General features: G+C 28.0%; 2 protein-coding genes across 2 annotated transcripts; one reads left to right on the top strand and one right to left on the bottom strand.

Annotated features, from left to right (window-relative positions):
* The first annotated feature begins 6171 nt into the window (after positions 1-6171).
* On the top strand, positions 6172-9615 carry LOC107645167 (protein trichome birefringence-like 10). The gene is made up of 4 exons (XM_016349132.3): positions 6172-6993; positions 7460-7849; positions 8497-8655; positions 8869-9615. Exons 1-4 carry the CDS (start codon positions 6530-6532, stop codon positions 9218-9220), a joined length of 1365 nt encoding a protein of 454 aa, XP_016204618.3. The 5' UTR covers positions 6172-6529; the 3' UTR covers positions 9221-9615.
* A 1960-nt stretch (positions 9616-11575) lies between these two features.
* On the bottom strand, positions 11576-15215 carry LOC107645166 (aluminum-activated malate transporter 13-like). Its single transcript, XM_016349131.3, has 5 exons — positions 14644-15215; positions 14411-14551; positions 13196-13614; positions 12444-12587; positions 11576-12106 (listed from the first exon to the last, which is right to left on the bottom strand). Exons 1-5 carry the CDS (start codon positions 14975-14977, stop codon positions 11771-11773), a joined length of 1374 nt encoding a protein of 457 aa, XP_016204617.1. The 5' UTR covers positions 14978-15215; the 3' UTR covers positions 11576-11770.
* Positions 15216-20985: the final 5770 nt, after the last annotated feature.

The raw sequence follows: 20985 nt of genomic DNA, 5'->3' as shown, positions 1-20985 counted from the left end.
ACATGCAAATTCAATGGTTCAGTCTGATTTAGCATTGTAATAATAATAAGATAAGCTAAAAGGAAGGCAAGGATTATGGCAAAAAGTTCCACGTGTGTCGCAGCTATTTGGGACCAACACTTTGGATCTCTTCTAAAATCTGAATCAATTAGACCTATGTGCCTATCTTCAGCCATTCACACATGAATGTCACACAAAAATTGGCAACTTCCATGTGCCTTGGCACCACCGTTTTCTTATGGGACTTGAGAAACTTACATTCACTCAGTACTAGGGGTGTAAGTTATCGAATTGGACCGAAAATTATCGCAAATCGAACCGAATATTATAACAACCAATTTAAAAATAAAAATAAAAAATCGATTTTTTTTTTGTTTTTTTTTGACAAAATCGATCGGTTCGATTCAGTTTTCGGTTGATTCGATAGAAATCGAACCGAACTAAACTGAACTGAAGATATGCATCCATTTCAATGTTTTAACCATTTTAACTTTTAACCTAACAATAAAAATCTCTAATTTCTAACTATTTTGATGTTTTACTCTTATTATTTCAGTTTATTGACTATTTTAAACCTCTAATTATTGTGATTCATATTTTGCTCATTAAAATTAAAAATCAGAAAAACCGACCGAACCAAACCACTGTTGGTTCGGTTCGATTCGATTCAGTTGTTGTAAAAATAACAAACCGAACAATTGTGTGTCTATAGAAATCGAACATATCGATTCGATTAATTTTTTGTCCAAAACCGAACCAAACCAAACCGATAACACCCATGCTCAGGACATAGGATATATAATACTTAATGCTGAAGATGGTTATGGGGGAAAAAACATACGAATTTATTTATTTTTAAAAAATTTAACGTCTTAATTTAGTTTTTAAACGATATAAATTTAATAAAATTATTATTTTTTTAATTTTTTTTTATGCTACTGACATATTAATAATATAACAAATAGTAAATTTTATCTCCCATATCATATAATCAGCTGTGTAAATATAAAGCTACTGGTAGAACTAACACAATTTACTTAACTAATCCACCAATCTTGACTTAATTATAAAAATATTTGTTCGTCTAATACTTTTTTAATTTAAGTGTTATCTTTTTGTGTAAATTTTAAATAGTAAATTCATTATTGATTTTACGTTTGGAGTGAATGTTTTTTCAATTTTAAAACAAGCACCCCACTTGAATTTTTCAAAAATTTTAAAATACTTTTTCCATTTAACGTATTTAGATAGTACCATTGAATTTAAAAAAAAAAACTGACAAAAAGAATCTTTGAATTTTTTTTTTCAGTTTTTTACGGTATCTCTAATCCGTCGCGAGTTGATCACTCGACTAATCCAAGTTGGTTAATTCAACTTTTTTTTAATGTGTCTTTTTTTCGGATTTGGGCATTGCCCAGAACCCATTCCCCCACCTGACCCGATACCACATACATTCCATCCACCTGCTTTGGAATATTGGATCAGACATGTTATGAATTTAAGCCCATTTTATTTTCTTTTGGGGCTTGATCTTTTTTATTTTTCTATGGGGTTTAAGCCCATTTCGAAGGACATTATGGTTACTCGGTGCAGATACTTGTTTTTCACTAAAAAGTAAAAATTGTTTCACAAATCATAATCGAAAAATCAATAGAAGAGGAGAATGGGTCAGTGAACGTAAATCATAATTGATTATTTTGGTTTTATCATATTGGACCATTTCTGTTAGAACTTAGAAGCGCTGGTTTTTGTTTTTTGGCGGTTTCGTTAAAGATGCATAAAGTAAATGTTGGAAATATAAAAAGATATTAAAATCCCGTGATTTGCATCAGCAATAGAAGGTGCCATGCTTCTCATTTTAATGCTGAAGGTGAAGGTTTTAGCCATAACCTATCAAGTATGGATACTTCATTTGTTGTATCAGCGTATGAGACACGACATTCATCGACATTCATTCGACATGTATATCTTTAGTAGTATCTTATTAAAAAACAAAAAAAAATTGAATATATTTAGATACATTTAAATACTATTATGTATTAGCGTGTCTAATCTTATTCTTAACATGTATTTTTAAAATAAGTTTATAAATAATATATATTATTTATTAAAACAAAAAATATTTTAAATATTTTATATAATTAAAATAAAATATTTTATATTTTATATATATATCTATCTCTATATCTTATAAAATTTTAAAATTTATGTATTTATGTATCTCATATTCTATCATATTTTATATTGTGTCAATATCTATACATCACACAAGTGCCTTTTATCAATTATTAACCTATTAAGTGAAATTCGAAATCAATCCAAAAGAGATACAATATTTTCCATGCCTTTCCATTATTATGGGTCCACCATATAGAAACCAATTTCATGAACTAATTCAATTTGTTAATACTTAATAGCTTAATAAATTGGGTTTGTGTTCACATGTGTATATGCATGAAAAGTATGCACACCAAAATGCAATACAAAAATGTATATAACAATATGAATATATTTGATTTTTTTTTCTTATTAATTAGATTGAAATAGACGTGCTATGCATGACCTAATTTAATTAAATTGAGATGTCTATGTATGTCCAAATCTATACATTATCCCTCCATGCCCTAAATGATAACTTAATTTCTCAATCATCTGAAAAAAGAAATTTAAACCTGCCATTAAATTTCTGAATTCTATTTGATTATGTTATATATTTCACAATCAAACAACTAATAATTTCTACAGTGTTGTTAACAAGTTAATACCTCATAAAATATATAAAAAGTACTTGTTTAGGTGTAATTATTTTGATAACAAAATATCTTTTTTTAATGAAAAAGATTTTTTTTATTTTTTAACGTGTTTAGTAAATTTTTAATAATAAAAAACTAAAAATAAAGGTATTAGATATCTTTTTTGAAAAGCTACAATTTATATTTTTTTTAAAAGATATTTTTTTCTTACAAAAAGATATTTTTCATGTAATAAATAAATAAAAAAGTATTTTTATATTATTATACCTAAACATAATTAATAAAAAAAATATTTTATCATAAGATATCCAAACATAAAATTACTTTTACTTTTTTATAAGATTTAAAAAAAAATTAAATTTTTTTTTTTTAAAAACTCATCCAAATAAATTCTAAAAAATTTAAATTTATTAGGTCAAATTAGCTTCTAAGTCTTAATATTAGGCTGAAGCCTGAATGTTAGGTAACAAGAGGAATAATTAATGGACCGTACAGACTTTAGTTTAAACGATTTAATGAAACATTATTGTGATTTATGATGATGATGATGATGCCGGATATATGCCAAATACATTATGAGACTCGTAATAGTTTAATTCTTAATCAAACAATAAAGACTTGAAATGTTGGCATAAAAAAAAGGGACCATTATTCAACATGATATAAATTAAATAATAAATTGATGTAAAGTATTGCGGAAAAGATGGGTTTAAGTCTAAAGAGGCATGGGCTTGAGTCATTAGGTGGCAAAATCTATTTACTAATTATTAAATTAAGGTTTGAATAAATAAATAAATAAAACTCGAGAATTTGAGAGCATTATTGCATGTTTTGAAAGTATTAACAAAATCTTAAGTATTAAATATTTCTTATCCCAACTTTCTAATTTCTACGACAAGATATTAAAAGCTCCAAAGTCTTGAATTCAAACGAGAATGGTGCGCTTCTTCCACGTTTTAAACGAATCAAAAGTCATAACATGTTTTAATCACCTCCAGGCTCTAATACATACTCGGCTCGTTTGTTCCAAATTTTTTGAGGAAGTATATTTTAAAAATAACTATTTCTTTTATTTTTTATTTATTTGTTGGAATTTATAAAAAAAATTTTCTTTTTATTCTTTTATCCGAAAGAAAAAAAGTTAAAGAAAGAGAGCATCCACATTTATTGTCATTAATGTTTATAATTAGAGAAAATTGGCAATTAAGTCCTGAAATTTTGAATTTCGGACTAATTAGTTTCTTAAAAGAAAAAGTACTAGTTTGATTTTTTTAAAATAGTAAACAATTGTCATACTATGTCTTTTTTATTAATTTATCATGTAAAACTTAAGGATAATATATGTACTGTTAACTACTGTGACGTATTTATTTATAAAAGATCGTTAAGTAGATAATAATTTTTAGAGTAAAATTTGTGGCAACAAAAAGCAGTTGATAAAAGTTATGTAAAACTTTAAAAGCTAACGAATGCTTGATTATCCAAAATTATGTCATTTCTAAACTCATGTGACACATATCACTATACATAATAAGATACATAGACAATTTTATTTCATTTCATACTATTTATTGACGAAATAACATACATATATGTCCACTGTTTACTATTATAAATGACCTAATTAATTTTTTTTTTTCAAGAGTTAATTAGTTCAAAGTCAAAATTTTTTATGATATAATTGCCACTTTAATCTTATAATTAATGACTTTTTTCAAATCTATTCTGATATTTTCTAGAGAAAAAGACAATTCTAATATTACTATTAAATAAATAAAGTGAACTAATAATATATATACAAAAATTTTATATTTAAATATTGAATATTATTTTAAACCATTAACATTACTATATTTTCAACTAAAACATTTACATAATAAAGTTGTTATTAAATTTTATTTACTACATATTTAGAATATGTTATGATTATTATTAATAACAATTATAAAAAAAATTATTTTAATAAATATATAACAAATATATTTTTTGTTGACTAATACATAAAAAATATATTAACGAATTAAATTATATACATTTCCTATAGAAATAAATACTTTTAATTGGTAACTTTAATATATATTTTCAGAATACATATTAGTGAAATTCTATTTTTATAAAAGAGTAAATTATCAGTTTAGTAAATTGACCATTTAGTTTAAAAAATAAGAAAAACACTAGACAGGGTTCCCCCCAAAATGAATAACATTGAATTCTCCAACATATTTTTATTTCGCCCAAGGCTATTTTATGAACTTAATAAGACGATTAAGAAGATAACTAATTCAGAAGAAAAGAATAAATAAATAATTTATATATAATTATTTAAATTAGTCTTTAAAAGTTTTAAAATTAGACATTTTAATCTTTTAATTTTTAAAATACACTAAAAAAATTTTTAAATTTAATTTTGACAGATAAATTAGTCTCTAATTTTATATTTTTATCAATGATAAACAAAAATATTAACATAAAAATTTAAATTAATACATGTGACAAGTCAGTTATCCATACATATAAACAAGATAAAATAAAAAAAAAATTATACAATACAATACAACGTATGTACTAATTCATGTTTGAGGTTTTCGAACTTTTTATTTTTAATATGATGAAAGGAATGGTGTATAGCTGGGATATGAGGGTGTATGGTGATTCACTGGCGTATGATGGCTGTTCAAGAGAAATCGGATCGTCCGATTGGAGGTACTAAAAATCCTAAGTCTAATTTGTGTACTGGCAGAAAATCCTCAGTTCGATTTGTGTACTAACAGAAAACCCTGGGTTCAGTATCCACAAAATTTTGCAATGAAAATCCTGGATCCGATTTCAGAAAACTCTAGGTCCAATTTGTGTCCCTCTCTTTCTGCAATGAAATCGGATAGTTCAATTTTTTCTCACTAAAACAAAAAATTAAACGCTGTCTCAACCGTATATATCTCCCCAATACTCCATAACTCAGCATAACTCACATCTCAACCTTGTATTAAAAAAAATTAGCCGAGGTTTTCAAATCAACATTTTTCGTGTATTATTGACAAAAAAATAACGTCAGAGACTGATTTATTTGTTGAAATTAAATTTAGGAGAATTTTTTATGTATTTTAAAAATAAAATGACTAAAAATACATTTGGTTTGCGATTTTATTTTCTATTTTTATTTTTAATATTTTTTATTTTTTAAATTTTGTAAAAAAATAAAAATAATAAAATTTTATTTTCTATTTTTATCTCTTATTTTTAATTTTTTTACAAAATTTAAAAAATAAAAAATATTAAAAATAAAAAAAATACAAATACAAATCAAACACATCTAAAAATATCCAATCTTAAGAATCTCAGTAAACTAATTTGGATAATTATTCATAATTTATGTATTAGTAATTAATAAAAAGTAATAAATAAAATGGCGCCCATCCATGGGGACCAAAAATTGTAGGAAAATAAAAATACCAATATTCAATTCTTCTTCTTCTCTTCTCTCTCTCTCTTTTCCACTTTCTCCTTCTTACAGTGGTCGGTTATCAGCATTCAGTAGCCACCTATTCACCACTACCCTCTTTCCTCTTCTTCTTCTTCTTCTTCTTCTTCAACCTTCAACACTAATCCATACTTAAAAACCTACTAATTGAATCAAAGTAACCATTAATTCGTCTGAGTCTGAGGGTTCATCAATGGCGTTTTAGTGGCTGGACCCCACTTTCCCTCTTTCTGTCAAGTCTCAACCTTGAATTCTTTCTGTATATCTTCTCTTTCATTTCAACCACCATTCATGATTCATGTTAATGTTCACCACAAAACCCACCGATATGAGCAAGCCTTCAACTGAAACACCCAACACCCACTGCGATTTACTCACCAAGTTCAAGCGTTTCAAGCCTCTAGAACCTTCTCTTGGCATCGCTAGCTTCTTCTTGCTCACCCTCCTTGTCTTCCTCTCCTGCTTCTTCTACCTCGATTACAGAGGCTTACGCTCTTGGGGAACTACGCTTCTCGGTCTCCACCTCCCTTCTTCTTCTTCTTCCTCTTCTTCCGCTGCTCCTCCACTGGTTCAGTTTCTCTCCAAAGAGGGCGATCAATGCAATGTTTATGATGGTAACTGGGTTTGGGATGAGTCCTACCCTCTCTACCACTCTGCCAATTGCTCCTTCCTTGATCAAGGTTTTCGTTGCTTTGAGAATGGAAGACCTGATTCCTTCTACACCAAATGGCGATGGCACCCCAAAGCTTGCAACTTGCCCAGGTTCTCTTTTTCTCTTTTAACTTTTTTATTCTTCTTGTTTTGGATTTTGGTTATGGTTGGTGGAACAAAAAGACAAGGAATTTCCCTTTTCTGTTTATGTGGGTGGTGTTGTTACTTTAAGGAAGAATGGTTTTGGAACTTAACTTTTGTCTGGTAGCTGATTCATTAAGGCATCACACTCTAGGAACCATTCTCTAATTAACTACTGTTGGCTACTTCTATTGAATAGGGCTTGGTTGTTAGTACTTGAAGTGAATTAGGATGAGTTTTCACATTGATTATAAAGGAAGAATGTTTCTGTGAAGAAGTTTGTTGGCATTGTCAACCATGGCTCTTCATTTGCCATTAACTAATTTGTCTGATTTTCTTGTTCCAAATGGATGATTAAAAATCACTTTTGTTGTTGAGTAATTTTGACTTGGTTCTTGGAATGTAACATATGTACTATGTCCTGCACTTGCAAAAGATTTGATGCAACAAAGATGTTGGAAACTCTACGCGATAAGCGGCTAGTTTTCGTTGGAGATTCAATTGGAAGGAACCAATGGGAATCGCTTCTTTGCATGCTTTCTTCTGCCGTGGCAAACAAGAGTAAAATCTATGAAGTTAATGGGAGCCCAATCACAAAGCATACAGGCTTCTTGTCGTTTATGTTTGAAGATTACAACTGCACGGTTGAGTACTACAGATCGACGTATCTGGTCGTGCAGGGACATCCTCCTCCAGGAGCACCTGAAGGGGTGAGATTGACTTTGAGACTGGATCATATGGACTGGACTGCTCATCGGTGGAGAGATGCAGATGTGTTGATTTTCAATACCGGACATTGGTGGAACTATGAGAAGACTATTAAAATGTAAGGAATTTTCTTGATCTATTATCCCAACTGGCTAGATTACTCTTATTATTGATTCAATCTTTGAGTACCCTCTTCTTTTGGATTGATTTCCAAATAAGCACATCTAAACAGGAAGACATTGGTCACTCAATCTGTATAATATTTATTTTGAAGAGAATTCTTGTGGTACATTGATATAATTTCTTACCACAGAACAGGAACACTAATACTAGCAAGGACGGATTGCATTTATATGACGGCTTTGATATACTTCTTTAGTTGTGAATACCTGCAAGCAACTAGTTTCATCGTATTGAAAACTTATGTAAAGGTTTCCATGAACTGAACTAGGATCTTTATTTGTATGAGCTTTTTGACAATTGAGCTTTCACTCTTTTGGCGAAATCAAATTTTGCTTTGGTTTCATGCTCCAAAGAATGTAACAAGGAAAAGGGAAGTGTGAATTCCGACTTAAACTTTGCTAGATTCGCTTGATATTGAAAAGTTAAAATGATTTATGCTCCATTTAGCATGACTTGCAAATTTGTGGTTCTAGATTACATTGTTAACATTTTGTAACAATATTTTTGTTTCTGTATTCAAGTTGTCATGGTTAAAGTTGGAATTATTTGTGACTTCAATTTTGGGCTCATTTTGTTACTTAGGGGTTGTTACTTCCAAATAGGAGAGGAAGTGAACATGAATTTGACCATAACGGATGCGTTCAGAATATCGGTGGAGACGATGATTGATTGGATTGCCAGAGAAGTAAACATGAACAAATCTTATGTCCTCTTCCGAACTTATTCTCCTGTGCATTTCAGGTTTGCCTAAACTTTCAAGCAGACTTACCTGTAATTACATCTTTGTTTGCTTAAATTATGTCTGTGAATCAATCTGTAATTTTCTGGTTCTCATGGTTGGTCCTTGCTTTTAGGCTTTAGCAGCTTCATATTCTTTTAGTCTTACTGAAATAGTTTAACTGGATAGTGCATTGGTTCTAAGTTGTTGATTTAGTAATTGGTTCGGCAATGCAGGGGTGGTGATTGGAACACCGGTGGTGGTTGTAACTCGGAAACACTGCCTGATTTAGGCTCATTGCCAGCAGTATCTGACAGTCATTCAAGAACCATTGTTGATGTCTTGTCAGAGCACGCCGGGGAACCGGTAGTTATGAATTTGGACCTGCTGAACATCACGCAGATGTCGGCAAGCAGAAAAGACGGCCATGCATCTGTTTACCATATCGGGCCAGACCGAAGGGCCCCTATGCAGCTGCAAGATTGTAGCCATTGGTGTTTGCCCGGTGTTCCTGATTCTTGGAATGAGATTCTCTATGCACTTCTTCTCAAGAGGAATGCACCAAAATTTTCCCAAGTTTCACTATAATCAGTATACTCAGTCAGTCCACATCGAATATGCAAATTTATGCGAGAGAGCTTTCGCTCGCATATCTTTGCTGCCACCTTCTTCTCTGTGATTCATTGATTGATGAGTGACATGGAGCTGCAAGCTGAATTGGGTGTGGATGCTTCTAACCATCTGTTTTTAATTTCCTGGAAAAATCATTGCTTGACCCTCTTTGTAGGTGGGGAAATCATAATCACTGAGAGACAAGCTTGATGGATCAGAATTCACAAGGCATACAACAATTTTTTGTTTTGGAAAAATTCTTTGTAAATTTCATAAGATGTTGGTACTAAGAAGCATAGTGGAGACATTGATGTTATTGTTTTGTACATAAAAAAACAGTATTTTGGTTTATACAGAAAATTTTCCTACCATATAATTCTTGCATGGTGCTTTTCTGTTTTCGGTGTTTGTTTATTCAGTCAGCTGTACTACTACTGTTGTTGCGTGTTTACAACTTTCATGTAATCTGCAACAACTTCCAATAATTATTTATATATATATTCATCAATATCCTTTGAGTAATTCTTACGAATCACACAAAGTTGCTGAGAATTGATTTTTCTGGAACTTGGCATTTCATTTTTTTTTTAATACTTTGCATTAGTTAATTTCTTTCTTTTTCCATGATAATTTTTTTAGTACATCAGTTATTAAAGTAGCGTTTGGTGGAGAGACAGAGACGGAAAGATTAAGACTGAGAGACAGAGACTAAGAGACAAAGATTGAAATAAATTTCAGTATTCTGTTTGGTACAAAGTGGGACATAGAAATTGAAACAATAATAAAACTCTAATTTAATTTGTATAAAGGATAAAATTGGAATTAATTAATTGAAATGAGGATATTTTAGGTATAAAATGTTATTAAAGTTTCAGTTTCCATCTCTAAAAATTTTAGTCCTCTGTGTCTCTATTTTTTAGAGATACTGAAATATTGAAATTTTAGAGACAGAGACAGAAATTTTAGTGCCAATCTTTGAACCAACAAATATGATACTGAATTTCAGTTTTCCAATCTCTATCTCAGTACCTCAAAATAAATGGTACCTAGAAGAGAAGAAAAACATTGATAGGGAAAATTCATTTTTCTTTTGTTTACTTTTTATGTGATCAATTTTAATGGTTATAATAGTCCTTAAAATATTAAGTTCACATCAATTTCATCTCCGAAATATCAAATACTTAGTTAGTGTTAAAAAATACAATATTAAATCAAATTGATTTTTTCGTCAATTAAATGAGATGTCATATAATAATCTATGCACATGTTATTGTCGAACTATTAAAAGGATCAATTAGACTAAAAAAGTTTCTAATTTTTTAAGGACTAAATTAATGCATGTGATCTTTTAGACATTATTTTACCTATTAACCTAAGGCACTTCTTTGTCACCCAATTTTTTTTTTTTTTTAATTAAGACAGAAATGGTAGATTTGTTGGATTCTAATCACTGATTGAAAAAGCTTGGCTAAGACATGCAGACCCCTAAATAAAGATAATAAAAGAAATATTATAATAATATATATTAATTTTCAATATTAAAAACGCGGAAAAGAAGAGTACGTGTGAATGTAACATGGCATAGTTCATAAGGACTACAATATTCTCGCAAAACAATGTGAAATAAACTTAAAAAATATGTCATATGAGAGATTAGATCCAAAATAAAAATGATAGCAAAATGTTGGTAACGATGAATGATCCCACTCTTGGCTATTAGATAACGTGCGTATGATAATAATAACGATGACATTTTCATGTGAAGATGATGTTCTGAATTTTTAAATGATTTAATTAAATATATTAAATTATTTAATAATTTATAACATTATTTTTATATAAAAATGTTATCATTAAAATAACACTATTAATAATAAGGTGAATATACATGAAATAGATTAATATTGTTTAATTTTATATTAAAATATTATAATTAAAAAATAAAACAATGATATTTTATTTTGAATTTAACCAATTTAAAAATATTTTACATATAACTTTTTTATCGATTTATTATTTTTTATTAAAAAAATTATATGTCTACCACTTTGATACAGTAATATTAGGGAGATAAAAAATAATTTAAACTTACCTTATTTTTAACATGTATTAATTATAATAATAATCATAAATAAATACTAAATAAAATAAGTTTGGACTGTTTTTACTTATTTTTTTATTATTTTTTAAATATTATTGATTTTTTTAATTGACAACATTAAATGTAATTTTTTGTCATTTACTTTTTTTTTTTTGGGAAAACTCAAATACTACATAAAAATAAAAATTAAATAATAAAATATCAGACTGAAAATAAATAATTTAGAGGATATATCGCCATTAAAATCCATGATACATCATTTTACTTTGAGCTTATTGATATTACAATATACTACACTAAGACACATATTTCTAAATTTTGTTTTGATGACCCAAAAATTTGGCATTTGGTTTGTACTAACACTACTAGATACTAGATATAATAGCATATACTATATAGATTTATATGGGGGTCTAAGATATGAATTAATGAGTAGGAAAAGCAGCAAGATGTCCAAGTTCATCAACTTCTTTGACCAATTGGTCAACCTTGTCCAACACTTGAGAGAGCAATAACACAAAGCTTGCAATTGCTAGAACTTCGCCATTATCAAGAGATGAAACCTTGGACATGGAGATTACAAGGCTTAGTTCTGCTTTTGCTGCTTTCAACTTTGTGGAAATGCTATTGCTATCATCCTCCAATTTCCTCATTTCTTTCATGCTATCTCCAAGTTCTCTAAGAGCCCATGAAACCTTTGACCCAATTGCTTCCCATGATTCTAATTGGATTGAATGTGATTCCCTCAATAATGCCATGGCCTGTAATGCAAAAAAAAAAATATCAAATAGTTGTTCATTGAACCCAACATATAAGCCCATCAAAATAAGAAAAACTATTGACTTCTTTAATAACGGTAAACTATTTTTTTTTTTAATTTAGGTCTCTTTGACAAAAAAAAAAAAAAAGAAGTTTAGGCCTCTATCGTTTTTAAATTAGTTGAAAAAAAAAATTTTTGAAACTAAAAATAAACATAAACTCTTAAATGAATATCATATACGTCACGGATTAATTCTTGACTTGTCGAATTAGAAAATACCGCGAAAAAAACAAAAATACTAAGCTAAATTTGCACATGTACCTTTTATATATACCTACCTGTTTTGATGCTTGAAGGCAATTTCCAACTGTAAGAATAAATGCAGCAAGTTCTCGAAGAACTTGTCCAATCTTCAAGTACTTCTCCCAAGGGTACGAAAATCCGAATTTCCCATGCCAAGGTTCCCATTTTGCGAAATTTGCCTGGCCCCAGAAAAAATTTGTTAGGTGATTGATATTTTTTATATATTTATTTTGCAGTTAGTTTTAATTATTATAATCTCTCAAATTTGTTAGAAATATAATTATTTATGTTGTTTATTCCTATTAACTTAACTTAAGAGTTTGAGAAAGGGACAAATAGGTACCTAACCTTTTGTTCTGCGAACATTTTTGTCCCTAACCATTGAAAAATACTTTTAAATTCTTGACTTTCACAAAATTTAGACGGATTAGTCCCTCCGTCCAAATGCCTCCGTCTGATCCGTCCAAATGCCTCCGTCAGGGACTGATCCGTCCAAGTTTTGTAAAGGTCAGGGACTTAAAAGTATTTTTCAATGGTCAGAGACAAAAATGTTCGCGGGACAAAAGGTTAGGAACCTATTTGTCCTTTTCTCTAAGAGTTTTATATCTAAAAGATTTAGAGTTCGATTCTTAATAAAAAAAAAACATAAAGTAATTTTAAAAAAAATGAAAAAATTAAGACAAAATTTTAAGGTTTAAACTATAAATTTTAATCGTAAATCTTCAAAAGAATGAAAAAATTAATTAACATTGAGTAATTAAAAATTTGTTTTACTTATTGTACTTACCAATAGTTCATGTTTTGACTTGGAGTCCAAGACAGAATTACAAAGAGAGAATTTGTTATTAACAGCGGATGATGATTCCTTTTCTTTTTCTTTTTCTTTTTCAGTAACGAATTTGGCATCTTCTTCTTCTTCCAGCAAACACCGTTGAATTGTGTTGGCAAGGTTGAAAAAGGTAGTTACAAGAGAATGATGAAGTTCGTCACTGGCCCACAAGGGAAAAACGAAGATGTTGACACAAAGACAGACTATGAAACCCATGAGAATGGTTAAGAGACGCTGACGTGCTATTTCCCAAACAGGGTCTTCAACACGCACTCCAGACACCGCTACCAGGTTGAATGTGAGTATGAATATCATCACTCCATAGTCGTATCTTTTCTTTATGCTTGGAACCAGTCGAAAATATGTAGCAACTGATCCTGCACCCACCACAAACAACAACAACAATTTGTTATTAAAAGGTGGAAACTCAACAACAGTCAACTTCACTTGAAATTGATAACTAAGAGTTATTAGATGAAAATTTAGTCAAATCAGTCAAATCATTTAACGTTTTTCAGTTATGAACTTCACAATAAAATTAACTGCACTTAAATTTACACTGTCATAAAATTACTTATTCCAAAATTTAAACAGACTCAGTCTTGTATTTTTTTTTTCAATAATAACTATCAAACTTTATATTTTTTTTGCTATAGAAACTCTTGTATTATGTTATAAAATCATTTATTCTTATAACTGATATTGATAAAAGAAAGGTAAAAAACATACATATAAGGAATTATCTTTATATAAAGTTAATAGTTAAAAATTATTAGATTATAATTTAATCAAACTTGTTAAATTATTTGACAATTGTTAACTATAAACTTCGTATAAAAATAACTATATGTGAACTATATGTAAGTATCTACTTTGGAGAAAGTGAAAATTCAAATACAATTATTTTTATATGAAGTTAATAGTTAAAAATAGTTAAATTATAATTTAACCAAATAGGTTAAATTATTTGATAATTTTTAACTATCAACTTCACATAAAAGATACTACTATAAGTGAGTTATCTAGTTAAAAATTCTACAATATATTGATATATAATCATACTTTAAATCTAAAAGAATTCTTAGATAAAAAAAATAGATTTTTTTTTTATATGAGTAGCTTCATCTCCACATGCATGCATGAGTTATATTGATATATATAGTTAAAACTTACCGGAGACAAAAATAAGAATAGCGATGGTAATAGAGTTAGCAATCCCTCCAATGGTTTGGGCAAAAATTGCTGTTAGGACACCCATTGCACCTCCTAATATAGTTCCCAATCCACGGTTGATGCCCTTTCCCAGTGTTGCTCCTTATCACACAAACACATTCATTATCATCTAATTTATTGCATTATTGCAAGTACTAATTAATTAATAATAATAATAATAATAATATATATACCTGGATAGAACTCAAAGGTGACAACAACAGTCATGATAGCCCACATTGCATTTTCTCCAACTTGATCAAAGAGAGGGTTCAAGAGGTAAAATAGTGACACCAAAACCAATGAAACTCCCACTTTGATGCTGTGGATTGTCTTCCTTGTGTCCAAATTCACATAGCAACAACAACTAGCAATGTGGACAAGAGATAACAACTTCCCTACTCTACTCTTTTCCTTACTATTATTATTCTCACCAACACTCTCTTCTCCTCCATTCACAATAGATATTACATGATGAGTAGTAGTACTAGTAGTAGTAGTAGTAGTAGTTGTTGTTGTTGCTTCCATTTTTTTTTTTGTCCTTATTTTCTTTTCTTGTCTATTTTATGTAACTTTATATATCTCTTGTGGAGGATGAAGTTGGAGAGAGAGCCATATTTATACCGTGCCGCCCTAGCTATGATGAGTGGAACCTGATGAAACAAGTACCAAATTAGTTAGTGGGATGCGTTGGCACTTTAATTTCCATACCTATATATTCAAAGACAAGACTTTAGAGGGTGAATATGAACTAAGTAGCACCCAATATGTATCTTAGTGCAAACCATATATACCTGTTTAGCTTCATTTGTTAACTAGATAGATTGATTATAACCCAGTGATCACCTTAGTGGAACACGTATACACACACGACCAAATTAAATCCTACCTTATTATTAATTAATGACCTATCTAGCTCTGTGTTTATGTATGCTGATTTTCGTATACTATATGATCAACCAAGTCGATCGCCAAAATTATATACTGGTACATTGTTGATAACATACTTAAATTTTTATAAATATTTGAACTTGATTTTTATTGTTAATTTAAAAATTTTATTGTTAGCATACTGTTTTGCTTGAATAATTTTGGTTCAATTTCGAGACAATGTGTCGACCAAATAATTTGAGTCTTCTTGAAGATCAAGGTAATTTTGCTCGCATTTTGAAAGTAACTAGTTATTCAAATTCGTGTTAGTGTTGCAAGTATAAGGAGTGTTGAAGTTAGTCCCATATCAAAGAAAATAAGGAAGAATGAGGAGTTTATAAGATGAGAGACTCATTAACTTAACAACTTAAAATTTTGAGTTGGATGTAATGTCTTCTCATTTTATATTATTTCACTTCATTCCTCTTCGAAATCTCCAAACAATTCGAGCACTTGCCAATCATACTACATCTCTTTAGACTTTATTTTTTAGTTGAATCATTTCTGAAAATTGGATTAATAAATACTTAGCTGTCTATTAATACACGGATTATCAATACTACTTATCCTATTTAAAAGTTCAAGTATATTAATTTAAATAAAAAGGACCATCGTCCACGAATCAGATGAATGTATTAGATTGCTTGAATCGTTGGCCTACGTTTCGATCATATCGTTATTTCTCCCAACAGGTGTTCCTCATAGAAAGACCATGATCCGACATTTTTAGTGTCACAACTTTATGAATGCTGTGTATAAAGTTAGTGCTTCTGCCCTAGATGTTTGTTCAACGGTAAAAATTTACATACAGTTATCAAATTAATATTTAAAAATAATTAAATAATTTAATAAATTTGGCTAAATCATTATCTAACAATTCTTAATTATTAATTTTACGTAAAAATAATAATAATAATAAGAAGGTGGAAACTCAATTGTAGTCGACTTCACGTGAAGTTGATAGTTGAGAATCGTTAGATGAAAATTTAGTTAAATAAGTTAAATCATCTAACAGCTTTCAACTATCAACTTCTACGTGAAGTCGATTGGATCTGAGTTTTCATCTAATAATAATAATAATATATAGAACCTGCTCCTTTTACTAATTATGACCTTTCTTAAACTCTTGCATAAATTCCTCCAAATAATCATAAGCATGGAGAAAAGATTAAACAGATTGAAGGGTATAGATAATTGTAATAATTATGTATATCACACAACCTACATGCATATAGTGGAGGTTATCAATTATCATCACATCTGAGGCCACTTTAATTTTCATTATTCATATAGTTGCGTGATTAAAAAAACAAAAAAATTATATAGACGAACGGATATTAAAAATCAATTATCAAGTATATATATTTATGTACATATACATATATTTTTTAATAAAATAATTAAATGTGCTATAATAAAATAACTAAATTTTTGTACATTAATATGATAAAATTTTTCATTAATTGTTAAATGAAACCACTCCTCCACGGCTCCATTATCCAACCCCACTATTCTCTAATTAGAAAAAAAGAGTACACATTCATATAGAAATTTAAGGACTTTAAATAACTAAAAATACATTACTTTGTATTGTTTCTCTTTTGCTTCGTCACTTTTACTTCTCATAGATTTTTTTTTGCTTGAACTCAGCTTGATAATTTAAAAGTCGGACAAGTTTACGAATCTATTTAAAAAATTTCTTTCGTAAATTATAACTTAAAATAAAAAAATTATAAATACGTATTAAAAATAAATTAAATCATATATGTATTTATATATAAATACATTAATGCATGGCTATTTTTAATGGCTGATTTTAGTGTACAAATATCATTTTTATTTCAAAAAAATGATCTTAAGTTCAACAAAACATGCAAAGTCCTCCCAATAGAACCTCCATTTATGGTATGCACCTCCAAAACAACATTGTGCAACACCACAATAAACCACCAATCTAAATAAATCTTTACATTTTTATTATTGCGGCAAAACCCAAATTAAAGGGCCAAATTAGTATGAAATCGTTTAAACTAGATTAAATTTTTGAAATTCTATATTTTATAATTTATAATTTGTAAATTACAATTCGTTTATATATCAATCATTACTCACATATCATAATCATATTTATAATATCTATATATATAAATAAACTTTTTCTTTAAAAAAAAAAGTTAGAATCTTGTCTAATTTTGATTACTTATTTTTTTAATTTGTTATAAGTGAATAGTTAAAAATTCAAATTAAGAATAATTTATTTACAAAATAAATATTTTCATGAGTCGACTCGACAAACTTTTTATGATCTGACATTTTTAACTAATAAGCTTAAAAAAACTTGAACTTGATCTATAAAAACAAATCGAGTCGAGCTCAATCTAAAACAAACCGAACTACGAGTTCTTTTAGATAACTAATTTAAAAATGTCTCACTTATAAATTCTCTTAAAACTTTATCTTTAATAAACGTAGGAGGACTTGTAATACACTTGTGTCGGAATCATTATCTCCTAGCTTAGAGGCTGTTATACCTTTAATTTAGACTAAACTTATGGAAATGATAGTGAAGAGAATTCTCTCCTAAATTCAGATACCTATTGTCCATCATTTCTCTTTAAATCATCTAATATTTGATAAGAAAACATAGAGAAGCACGGTAAACGACTCAGGTGGTTGATGCTCAAAAGTGTGCACTATATTTTGGTTACCTCATAGCAGACATATGTGCTTTCACACTATTATGAAATAATTGACGCGCCTAGAAATTCCCATTATTATTTTAGTGTATGGCCACATATCAACCATTATATTATTTTGTGGCATATATAGAAAACAACAAACTACTATATTAATTGGAATTAGGTTCTATATATCTCTCGTCATACTCCTTCTTTTAAATATTTAAGTTGATAAAAAAGTTAAAAAAATAATATAAATGGTTAATTATATATCTAACATTTTTTAAATAAATATTTTTTGTATTTGCTTAATTTTTTTTTTTTTGCAATTTTTTTTATTAGTTTTATACTTTTTTTTTTTTGGAGATCACTAACGATCGAATTTTAGATTTTTTCGGATACGAAATTATGATATTATATCATAATACTATTTTTTTTTAAATTTAACCTGATAAAAATATAACATGAATAATTATATCTCTAACAATATATTTCAAATTCATATGCAACATCTAATATATATGAATTCCAAAATCATTTTTCTTAAAATAAAATATTATTATATATATATATTTTCACACAATAACTTTTTTTTTATAAATTTTTTATAATAGTATAATCAAAAATTAAATTCTAAATTGAAAAATGCTCAAGGACTATTAGAATTTGCCAATGAGCTATAGCTTAAATAACATAATCTTCCCATATTCATTTAGAGATCGTAGGTTTGAGTCTTTTTAACTTTGGTAAAAAAAAAAGGACTATTAGAATTTATTTTTTTTCTATCGGTTAGTCATCAAATATTTAAAAATTTAGACTAAAAATATGTTACTAAATTATTAGACTAAAAAGATTAAATTAATAATTAAAAATAATGGTAAAAAAAATAAATTTAACTAATCTTAAACATTTCTCTTTTTATCATATAAACTAAAATTATTTTTTTCTAAAAATTAAAAAAAAATATATAGGAACGGTTACACTTCTAATAAATAGTTACCTAGGAAATGCTATATGTACGAAATATGTACGACGATGTTGGGGTCGACAGACGAATGTGTGCCTTGCACGCGCGTAAGCTTTGTTGGCCGCTATGAAAAGAAAAATAAAAGAGCATGAGAAATTGTTGTGTAAGCCATAACTCCAGAAACTCATTATATTTATAAAATATATTTGCTGTAAAAGAATGAACATTTGATAAACGTGTATATGTAATGTTTTTCATTTCAAAATAAATTTGATTAAGTTGGCAAGTTATTGCATTGCATTGTGTAAGTGGTTCCGCTGTTCATAACATGATATGGACATAATTCGGTATATGAGATATAATGAAATCAGAGAATCAGACAAAAACCCTACCTGGGCCTCCATTATATATGATTTCAAACTAAATACTGTGTTCAAATTAAATCCGGATGATGATGTATGTGCTACATGGGAATTCACTTTCATCTCTAATAAGTTATGTTATATAATTAATTCGTTAATTAATTGAATGGAAATTCTTGTAATACCTTAGGCTGCGTTTGTTTATTGTCTTTTAAATACATAGACACAAATATAAATATACAAAGAGACATATATACACAAAGATACATAAATTTTTTATTGTATTTGGTGATACTAAACAAGACACACAGTATAAACTAAATATCAATTTTATCCTTATATCATCACCAATAGAATAAGGATATGAGTAAATTATTAAGGATAAAAGAGTAAATATTTGTATTTCATCAATGTATTTCTGTGTCTTATCTTTTTTGAAGAACACTAAATACATGTATTTTATGTATGTTTGTGTGTCATCGTGTCCTTAAAAATTCATATCTCAGCAAACAAACGATAGATGTGTACCACCGTATCTATGTATTAGCTTTTTTTGGTATGATGTTACATTGTACTAGCAATGAATTTTTTTTTTTTGGTAGTGTTTTGTATATATGAAATTATTTAGGTTAACAATAACTATAAATAACTAATTTTACTTGTTGGTCAACATTAGTCAATTTTTTATTGTAAAATTATTTTTATAACTATAAATAACTATTGGTAAGTTTTAAAATCTTCTTAAAAAAGATAATTAAATTTAAAATAAATAATTAAACAAGAAAATTGATTGTCACATTTAATATTATTACCGTTTCAGGGTTTATCGATGGTTGTAGGCGTCGGTAATAATACTTTAAAAATTTTAGACTCTAGATATTTTAATCCTTGTTTTTTGAAAGATTTAGAGATTAGAATTTATAATTTAAAGTTTAAAGTTAAAATTTAGATATTGGCATTTAGGATTTAATGGTATAAATTTAGAGTTTAAGATTTAAAATAATAACTAATTGGCAGCAGTAGTTACTGATATAATAAATAATAAAACTATACTGTTGGAATAGAAAAAAAAAAGTGAAAAGCATAACAAAATAATTTAAAAATTTAACTTTTATTAACTGCAAAATAGTTGATTCTCTAATTGAATTATCAAATTAAATGAATCAATGTAATAATATGGCAGCATAATGGAAAAAACATTAGTATAAAAATAGTAATATTATGTATTATATAAAAATGTAAATAATAAAATATCTCATTCATTTTAACAATAACATATGTATGATGAATAATTCAGGTAATTAATAATAACTGATAGTTTTCAAATTATAAAACATTATTATTTATTGATAAAAAATTACTTGCATCATTTGAACAAAAATATTGACAAATATTTTAAACAAATATTTTAAACTAATATTTAACTTAATGTCATGTAGATATCAGTGTGTGAAGTCTTTAGTAGAAAAATAAATTAGTCTATCTCATTAATTAGTAACTTCAGCAAAAATAGGAGAAAAACCCAAATTAGCCCTTAACAATTACTTCGAAAGACAACGAGGTCTTTGATAAAAAAAAAATCTAATTCGGCCCCTAACA

The sequence above is a fragment of the Arachis ipaensis genome, chromosome B6 (assembly GCF_059453495.1).
Source record: "Arachis ipaensis isolate K30076 ecotype BB chromosome B6, ASM5945349v1, whole genome shotgun sequence".
Taxonomy (NCBI): domain Eukaryota; kingdom Viridiplantae; phylum Streptophyta; class Magnoliopsida; order Fabales; family Fabaceae; genus Arachis; species Arachis ipaensis.
The sequence above is the reverse complement of the archived record's forward strand: the minus strand, read 5'-3'. Positions and strand labels throughout refer to the sequence as shown.